Source organism: Salvia miltiorrhiza, chromosome 2 (assembly GCF_028751815.1).
Source record: "Salvia miltiorrhiza cultivar Shanhuang (shh) chromosome 2, IMPLAD_Smil_shh, whole genome shotgun sequence".
Taxonomy (NCBI): Eukaryota; Viridiplantae; Streptophyta; class Magnoliopsida; order Lamiales; family Lamiaceae; genus Salvia; species Salvia miltiorrhiza.
In genome coordinates this window covers 59,776,266-59,786,495 of record NC_080388.1, presented here as the reverse complement: position 1 = coordinate 59,786,495, position 10,230 = coordinate 59,776,266, and the positions used below count along the sequence as shown (strand labels likewise).

The 10,230-nt window shown below is 31.8% G+C and overlaps 1 protein-coding gene across 1 annotated transcript; it reads left to right on the top strand.

Annotated features, from left to right (window-relative positions):
- Positions 1-3,334: 3,334 nt before the first annotated feature.
- On the top strand, positions 3,335-5,234 carry LOC131010759 (cytochrome P450 81Q32-like). Its single transcript, XM_057938423.1, has 2 exons — positions 3,335-4,307; positions 4,388-5,234. Exons 1-2 carry the CDS (start codon positions 3,399-3,401, stop codon positions 5,009-5,011), a joined length of 1,533 nt encoding a protein of 510 aa, XP_057794406.1. The 5' UTR covers positions 3,335-3,398; the 3' UTR covers positions 5,012-5,234.
- The last annotated feature ends 4,996 nt before the right edge of the window (positions 5,235-10,230 follow it).

The following is a 10,230-nucleotide window of genomic DNA, read 5'->3' as shown; positions in this document are numbered from 1 at the left end:
AACACCATGCTTTTACATTCTCCAAAATTTCTTTGACTTTTCCTGAAATCACACCAAAACTACAACTAAGCATCAAATCTTCATAAATTTCAACACTATGACACAAACACGTATTCATAAGGAAAATACGAAGGTAAATGACAACAAATCATATAAAATTAAGATACATAAATCATGTTTGTCGGTGTCACACGTGTAACATTTAGTGAATACACTACAAGAAAACACGCGTTTAACGACCAAAATTTTCGGTCGTTAATTTTGCGGCCTTAACGACCGATTTACGACCGTTTCATGACCGATTTTATTTTTTAACGACCGAAAATTCGGTCACTAATTATTTTTTTAATATTTTAATATTTTATTTTTCTTAACGATCGAATTTTCGATCGTAAATTTTTTTTTTATAATTTTAACGACCGACAATTCAGTCGTTAATATATATTTTTTATTTTTTTTTAAAACAATTTTTCTTTTAAACAAATTTTTAAAAAAAAAAATTATTTTTTTAACGACCGAATTATTCGGTCGTTCATATCATTTTTTATTTTTTTAATATTTTTTAAATAAAAAAATATTTTTTTAATTATTTTTTTCAAAGACCGAATTTTTCGGTCGTTAAAATTATTTTTCTTTATTATTTATTTATTTATTTATTTATTTTAATTAATTTATTTATTTTATTAACGACCGAATAATCGGTCGTTAATATTATTTTTTCAATTTTTAAAATTTTTAAATTTCCTTTTTATTTTTATTTTTTGATTAGATATATATATATATATATATATATATAAATATTTAATTATTGTTTATTAATTTTCTATTTAATTACTATTTTCAAATTATAGAGAATATTTTAAAAATGATTGTTATTTTCATAATATTATTCTAAAAAAATAGATAATATTGATTATTAATAAAAATGTGATATTATTTTCAAATAATAATAAATTATTAGACTTATATTTTCTAAATTATTAGATTCATTATTTTCAAAATATTAATAATTTTATTATTTTAAAATAATAAAATTATTTTTCAAATATTAATTTTATTAATATTGATTATTTGATTTAATATTGATTTTGTTGTATATTTGATTGTTATTTTTCATACTCATATTTTCTTTTCTTTTTTTAATTACGATAATATTAATTTTTTATTATTTTAATTTCGATCGTATATTTACCGTCAATGTTTCACCGGCACCACAAATCTTAATTATTATCTCGACATATTATAAGGTTATGAATGATTAATGATATTTTATATTGAATTAGAGTTTAAATGAATTAATAGGTACTATATATATCAATAATACGAGTGTTCTGTACTGATGACTACTCAAAAGGAACTTCAAGGTTAAGCGCTATTGACTTAGAGCACAAGTAAGATGGGTGACCTACTGGGAAGTTCGTCAAATGGTATGCAATTAAGGTCAAAATACATTAGAAATACACTAAAAATACTTGTGGGATATAAAGATAAAAAATATATATATATTTTTTTTTTCGAAAACAAAATATTTTTTTTATTAATTTTTAACGACCGAATTTTCAGTCGTTAAAAATAAAATTTCAGTTGTAATTTAAAAAAAATAATTTTTTTAATTTATATTTTTTTATTTTTTTTCTCTTTTTAACGACCGAAATTTCGGTCGTTAAAAATAAAAAATATGTCGTTAAATTTAACGACCAAAAAAACGGTCGTTAAAACTCGGACGACGATGCAAACAACGACTGGAAAAAATGGTCGTTAAATCGGTCGTTAAAAATATTAACGACCGATTTTTGGGTTTTAACGACCGAAATTTCGGTCGTTAGAGCCACATTTCCTTGTAGTGATATCTTTTCTATTTAATTTATATTTTTTTAAATTAATATAACGTGAACTCAAATTTAAGACTTTTTGCTTCAAATATTGAAAACTCTATTACTATGTTAACATGCACATACACTTTTAGTCGGTATAATATTAGAATATGTAACTTTAGTACTATGCTAACATGCGCACACATTTAGGGATCGGCAGGGGCGGATCCAGGATTTAACGTTAGGGGGGGCTGACTTTGTTGAATTACAACATTTGAAAATATTTACACACGGTTCGAGGACGGGTGCCCCCGAAGAATTTTCTTTTTTGAGTATTTCGTACACTTCCTTTTCATACATTTTTTTTAATAGTGGATTGAAAGCACATAAAGACATACTTTTTATGCATTTTTTTAAAAAAAATGTTTCATTTTCTAAACAAATGAACTAATTTTCATTATTAATAATTCGTAATTTTACTTTTAACTTGAAAATTGACTCAAATTCAACATTAAAAATTATTAAGAAAGAAAAATAGGATAAAAATAACATAAATGTAGCAAATCAATATATAATATTAAGCAGTTACTATGAATAGTTTGATACTATATTTTTTCTTGTATTTCTTATTTATAATTCACATCGCATGGGTGAACGTACTAGTTACAATTTAAATAGAAGTGTTTTAAATAAATAATTAAAAATTATTCTACTCTATTTCAATCTTTAATATTATCAAATTAAATTCAACAAAAATGAGATTAATTATGATATTAATTCTAAGTTGGGATTTTAAACTACATACCGTGATTTGCTTGTTGAGATGATGGAAAATTATTAAATTCAAATTGATCAAGACTTTGGAGTCAGAGACAAGAACTATGATTTTTTTTAGGGGACGAGAACTACCACTTTACTATTGCTGATTTTGTGCAATGCCTATTTTCTTAATAGTTTGCTAACTGTCAGTTTTATTTATATGTTGAGATTATGTAGAAGTCTTGTTTTTTAGGTTGGGCTGGGCTGTGGGCTAGAATTTGGGCCGGGTTATGTAGATAGGAAGAATATATATTAGAAAAAATATTGGGCTTGCACTGGGCTGGAGCCCAGTGCAGCCATACTGTAGATCCGCCCCTGGGGATCGGGACGTTTATTTTGAAAAATTAATTTTAATAGATAGAAGTAATAAGGTTAATTTCTTGTTTATTTTGATGGATTGAAATTTTGAAATATTTCAAAGTTTTTGATTATTTCTATTACTCAAGCTAGTTTTACTTGATTCTTATCTATGAAAAAAGTGAGAATAGATAAAGTCTACTTTTAAAAATAAAAATTCTCAATCAAGTAAATTGTATCAATTTTATTAAAATAAGGAACATGACATGCCCTTTACAACATAACGTGCACGACTATGTGTGGCATATATATAAAAAATCCAATTCTCTCTCAACTTACATAGATGTGGGGCCCTGATTGGGTCGATGTCATATAATTTTCATCGATTAAAATTGGCTTATTAATAAGGTACTATAGTAGTAACAAATCGTATCTTGTTCACAAAGACAAGCTCTGCTATAAGCATTAATGGAATTCTCAGTCTCACACTTCCTCTTCATTTCCTGGCTTCTCTTTGTTTTGTATCTACTATTCCGCCCATTTCTCCTCACGAAAACCTTAAATTACCCTCCAAGCCCGCCGCTCTCACTCCCAATTCTCGGCCACCTCTATCTCTTCAAAAAACCCTTGCATCAAACCCTAGCCAAAATCTCCCAAAAATATGGCCCCATCCTGCTGCTCCAGTTCGGCTCCCGCCCCGTGCTCGTCGTCTCCTCCCCCGCCGCGACGGAGGAATGCTTCACCAAGAACGACGTCGTCTTCGCCAATCGCCCGAGGCTGCTGGCCGGAAAACACCTCGGCTACGGCTATACCTCCCTCGTCTGGGCCTCCTACGGCGACCACTGGCGCAACCTCCGCCGCATCGCCACCGTCGAGATGCTCTCAGCCCACCGCGTCCAGACGTTCGCCGGCGTGCGGCGGGACGATGTCCGCCGCCTCGTGCGCCGCCTTCTCAGCGGCGGCAGAGAGAGCGAGGACGGATACCGAGTAGTTGAGATGAAATCCGCCTTCTTCGAGATGACGCTGAACGTGATGATGATGATGATCGGCGGGAAGCGATACTACGACGACGTTCCGGGGAATTCGGATGAGAGGTTGAGGTTCAAGGAGATCGTGACGGAGACTTTCCAAGTCAGCGGCGCCACCAATATCGGCGATTTCGTGCCGATTTTGCGGTGGTTTGGGATGGATAAGATTGAAAGCAAGCTCAAGGCGTTGCAAGAGAAGAGGGATAATTTCATGCAGGATTTGATCGAGGAGCACAGAAATATCAATTCGGAGAAACAGAGGACTACGACGTTGATCGATGTGCTTTTGTCGTTACAAGAGAATGATCCTCAAAATTACAAAGATGAGATCATTAGAGGCATGATGCAGGTATGTATGCAACTACAATTTATACAAATTGATAAATTAATTTTCGATTGGTTTGAATTGTGTGTTATATTTTTGATCAGGTGATGTTGTCGGCTGGCACGGACACATCATCATCAACAATGGAATGGGCAATGTCGCTCCTACTCAACAATCCGGACGCACTAATAAAGGCACGAGCCGAGATTGACCGTCAGGTCGGTCATTCTCGACTCGTCGATGATTCTGACCTCCCTCACCTGCCCTATCTACAAAGTGTAATAAAAGAGACATTTCGTGTGTGCCCGGTGGGGCCGATGCTCGTGCCACACGAGTCATCGGCGGCATGCACGGTCGGGGGGTACCGGGTGCCACGTGGGACAATGTTGTTGGTGAATACATGGGCCATACAAAGAGATCCCAAGGTGTGGGATCATCCAATGGAGTTTAAGCCCGAGAGATTCATTGGTATCGAAGAGAAAAAGGAAGGGTCGTTTGCGTTGATGCCGTTTGGATATGGGAGGAGAGGGTGCCCCGGTGAGAACATGGCGTTACGTGTCATAGGCCTAGCCCTCGCATCACTCATTCAGTGCTTTGAATGGGCGCGCCTTGATAAGGAGATGGTCGATATGGCCGGATCGCCGGGGCTTACTATGCCCAAGACTCAGCCGCTTGTGGCGAGATGTAGGCCACGGTTGGCCGTGGCGGAATTGCTTAAACATATTTGAACTAGTACAAGTATTTTCGATATTATATGGAGTAATTTGTTTATACCACTAAAATGTTTAGGGGTTGTCAAATTAAACAAGGCTATGCGCTTAGACTCAACAAATTCTCGACTGATCCAAATTTGACAGCTCTATACCTTTATAATAGTGTAAATGGAGATGATCTACTTTTGTATAAATAATCAATCTGAGGATTTAGTGTATAGCTTAAATTAAAATGTTAGATGAGGTTTTGTGTTATTCAACAAGTATACGATTCAAAAATAAAATCTGATTTCTGGTCAATAAATTAATCTCTAGTTATACTATGATTAAACTGGCCTTGTAATTGATCGATGGCTGAGTAACCAATCTCCCAAGTCCATTTAATCTCTCTTGTTCGAGTTGTAGCTTTCCCAAAGCATATTGACCGGAAGGCATTTCCATTATTAGATGACTACTTATGAATTTAAGAAATATTAGTTCAAATTTTTCAGTCGATTTGCTCAATTATTATATGTAAACCACAATTTCGAAGGATCCTAGCTACAAACTTTAAACACGAAATAATTATCTGATGCTTTCTCAATACTAACCACTTTTATATAAGCTTCAAGCACATATTCACCAGAGATTTTAAGAGGGTGTTTGGCTGAGCTTATAAGCTGTTTAGAAGCTTATAAGCTTCTTCAAAATGTTTGGCAAAATAAGCTCCTAAACAGCTTAATTATAAGCTCCCCAAAAAATAAGTTCTTCTACCCCAACTTATTTTTTTATAATATCATATGAAACAATCATTTTACAAATATTTTTCAACTATAATTTATTATTTTCATCATATATCATTTAAGTTCATTTTTCTTCGATTTTCTCTCTCTAAAAAATATTTTCTCTCTCTAGCAAAAAAATTCACTCTCTAGCTTATAAGCTCAATTATCTAAACACTTTGACAACTTATAAGCTCTTGAAATATCTTATAAGCTCCAAGAGCTTATAAGCTCTTTAAAATAAACTTAGCCAAACAACCTCTAAGTCCAGCTCGAGTAATAATTCACAAGCTTCACAATGATTATGAAGACTTATAATTTGAGGAAGAGAGAGATGTTTGTCGGCCGTCAATTTTATCGGACTAATAAAGTCTGATGTTCCCATCTAGTGATGCCCGGTTCACCTAATCGACCCGTGAAGAGATTGAGAAAGACCGAACCGTTGATTGTCCTATTTTTTTTTTTAACGTTTTATGTACTGTGTATATTTTTTTTATTAAATTATGTTATTTAATCCATTACATATGTAACAAAATTGTTTAAAAAACTATAAATGAAATAAAATTATAACACATTAACACCCAAAATGTAATAAAATTCGTATTTTTATTAAATTTAAAGTAAAAAATTAATTTACTTGTACAAATAAATTATAATTTTCCAATTATAAAATTGAACAAGTAAACTAAATTTATTAAACAATTTTATTAGTACTACACTAATAACTAGTCTCAAATTTGAATTAAATAAAAAATTAAAAATAATCGAAAATCGTCAATTTTAGGCGGTTAACCGGTGGTTTTCGGTTCACACTTCGGAGGTCCGTAACCGGATTGGGACTCTAGCGGTTCCAATTCCGGCCTGTGGTCAACAGTCTGAGCTTGAATCGTTGACTTAGGGTCGATTCTGGGCCAGTTCAGGGTCGACCTGGGCATCACTAGTTCCATCCTCTCAAAAAGAAAAAAAAAAGAAGTATGTTGCTCCATAAAAAAAGTAAAGTGTGATGGATTTGCAATCCCTCTTTGCGTCCTAACGTTTTGGGATATATTATTATTTTTTCTTTCTATCATTTATACTTGTTGTCTCTTTCATCTGTTGCACATACACCTTGTACGTAGCTTAATAAATTTTACTTAGAAAAAAAAAAAAAAGAGTAAAGTGTGATGTTTAATTATGAGAGGCCCTGGTGTGACCTGAAATGAAATGGAAACAAACAACTCGTAAAGAGTAAAGTGAAAGTGTGATGTTTGTTTTGGTTTGTTTTCTTTGTCTTCTGGATGCAGTCATTCTTGAGCTACATTTTTTTATGTTTCTGGTTTGTTTACTTTCGGCTTTTCCTTGTTGATTTTATTGGACGTTGTTACTTTTAGGCACCATCGTGTATGTGATACGGGTTGATGGTTTATCTATAGGTTGTGGGTCTGCCTAACCCCTCATCCTGTGAGTGATTAAAAAAAAAAAACTCGTAAAAAGGGGGAAAAGATCATTTTATTGTGTAAAACGTATTGCGATATTGTCATTTTTTATTTTATTTTTCAAATTTAACTTCAACATAATTATTGTGGGAATTTGAGGCCAATCAAAATAAAATTATCATAATTTTCTTTGAGTTAACTTTAAAAGTTTGGGAGTGTGCGTGTATTAACATAACGGTAGGAGGTTAATGTCTTGAGTTCGAAACCTTCGTCGCCCTATCTTTAAAAAATTCTTTATATACTTATATAATTTATCAAAAAAAAATTAAAAATTTGGGTCGGAAGCTTTTGTTCCAACATGATTTTCTGTGTCCCGCTATTAAATTTATTATTTTAATATTATTTATCATAAATTTTAATTTTTTTATTATATATATAGTGAATCATAGTTAATATGTATTTCTAAAAATTTCATTGGAAGAAAATTATATATTCCAATTACTGATTTAATTATCAACTTGAACAATTAATTAGTAATTAGTAACATTAAAATTAAGTGCTAAAAAAATAACGATAATACCCAAATGGTATATAATGACACATCAGAAAATAAGATAGTGGATCCAAATGACGACTTGTGTGTAATTTATTCAGTTATTCTCAAAGTCTGAATGAGCATTGACCATAAATTTCCTCGTCAGTGGAACTATATAGGGCCACATTTATTAAGTGGAAGGGAAAGTAATTTCTTGCATCAGTAACCAATTGTCAAGCAAGGTCTACCATAGAAAGATAAATAAACAAGGCTGGACGTATTAAGAAAGTTGACTCATGTTTGTTCGAAATTGATTTACGTGGATTCGAATTTTGAATTTGACGAAAATTTTATTAATTAATTAAATATTATTATTTAGTCATTATAAGTAATTTATGCAATATTAGTATATACTGACTTATTAATTATTTTTATTTTTCACGAAAAATATCATTCTTACTATGATTTAACCATATATATAATATTGAGATATAAGATATATCATTGGAACACTCCCCATATATATATATATATATATATATATATATATATATGGGAGGGCTAAAATAAAAACACTTTTTAAAATATAAAATATAAACAATTTTCAGCCCTTAGATCATCAACTTTCAGCCCTTAAAATATAAACACTTCCTATTATATGTATATAATATTGAGATACTTATAAGAGATATATATATATATATATATATATATATATATATGGGAGGGCTAAAATAAAAAAACTTCTTAAAATATAAAATATAAACAATTTTCAGCCCTTAGATCATCAAAATCTACGGTTGATTCGTAACCCTTTTGGATGCATTCGTGGTCCTGGGTTCGAATCCCAAAGGTAGCAAAAATTTATTTTTCACAATTCGTAATCCTGTTGGATGAATTCGTAACTACGTTGGATAAAATTCGTACATTAAAAACATTTATATTTATATTTTAAGAAGTGTTTTCACTGTAGACCTCCCATATTATATATATATATATATATATATATATATATATATATATATATATATATATATATTTAGGGTTGGGTTCCGGTGGATCCCTATGCTTATAATAGATCCATAGATCCAAATCTAGACCACACATTTATGACATGTGGCGCATCAAGATGGTGACACGTGGTAAGGCATTTGAAGGCAAAATCTGGAGAGGGGTAAAATTGAAATGTAATTTTCGAAATTAAAAAAAAAAAATAGATTTTCTCAAAATAGGTATATTTTAGATGTATAAAGTTTCATACGAGAATGCATAAACTTTCATATAAAAATGCATAAAGTTTTATATAAAAATGCATAAGATTTCACCCCACCCCCCACACCCCTGAACCCCACCCCACCCCAGAACCCCACCCCCACCCACCCCCTACCCCCCCATCCCCCCACCCCACCCCAAAAAAAAAAAAAATTATTTTTTTAAAAACTGATTTTCTGACCACTGACCCACCCCTACCCCCCCCACCAAAATTTTTTTTTTATTTTTTTATTTTCTCAAAAACTGATTTTCTGACCACCCACCCCACCCCCCCAATTTTTTTTTTTGAAAATCAGTTTTTAAAAAAATACAAATTTTTTTTTTTGGGGGGTGGGGGTGGGGGTAGACCAGCAATCAGAAAATCAGTTTTTGAAAAAAAATAAAATTTGGGGGTGGGGGGGTGGGTGGGGCAGGGGTGGGGTGGCGAAACTACCAGATTTATTAAAATGAAATGCATTTTTTGTATAATTTAATGCATTTTTATGTGAAAACTTTATGCATTTTGTTTGATTTTATATGCATGTGAAACATGCCTATTTTTGGGGGGTGGTAATGGGGAGGGTTGGGGGGTGGTGTGGGCTGGATTGGGGGTGGTATGGGGTGGGGTGGTGAAAATACCAAAACTCGAAAAATTAAATGCATTTTTCTGTTCAAAGTTATGCATTTCATGTGAAAACTTTATGCATCTTTGTGTGAAACTATATGCATCTAAAATATATCTATTTTGAGAAAATCTAAAAAAAAATATTTTTTTTAATTATTAAATCCGAAAATTACATTCCAATTTTACCCCTCCAGATTTTGCCTTGGAATCCTTGCCACGTGTCACCATCTTGATGCGCCACATGTCATAAATGTGTGGTCAAGATTTGGATCTAGGGATCTATTATAAGCATTGGGATCTATATGATCCCATTCCTATATATATATATATATATATATATATATTATGATATTAAATATATATTACAATGAATTATTTAATTTTCTCACAAATGAACAATCAAATTAGTATAAATTAAATCAAATAACCAAACAAATGAAAATAACCCTCCGGTATATAATAGGATGTTCTTTTCTATTGAGTGATCTTTTCATAATGGTATATTTTCTTTGGTATAGATAAATTAAAACTATTCTAAATATATTTGATAATATTGATTAACCATTAATATAACATTGTAGAATCAAACTATGACTACTGTTATTTAGATTGTGCTCGGCCCTTAGTATTTTCCACTTAATTTTCGG

Bases quoted from the DNA above. Each gene is read 5' to 3' on its own strand.
- LOC131010759 (XM_057938423.1), top strand. From the start codon at position 3,399: ATGGAATTCTCAGTCTCACACTTCCTCTTCATTTCCTGGCTTCTCTTT. The intron at 4,308-4,387 runs GTATGTATGCAA...ATTTTTGATCAG, and splicing joins TCATTAGAGGCATGATGCAG to GTGATGTTGTCGGCTGGCAC.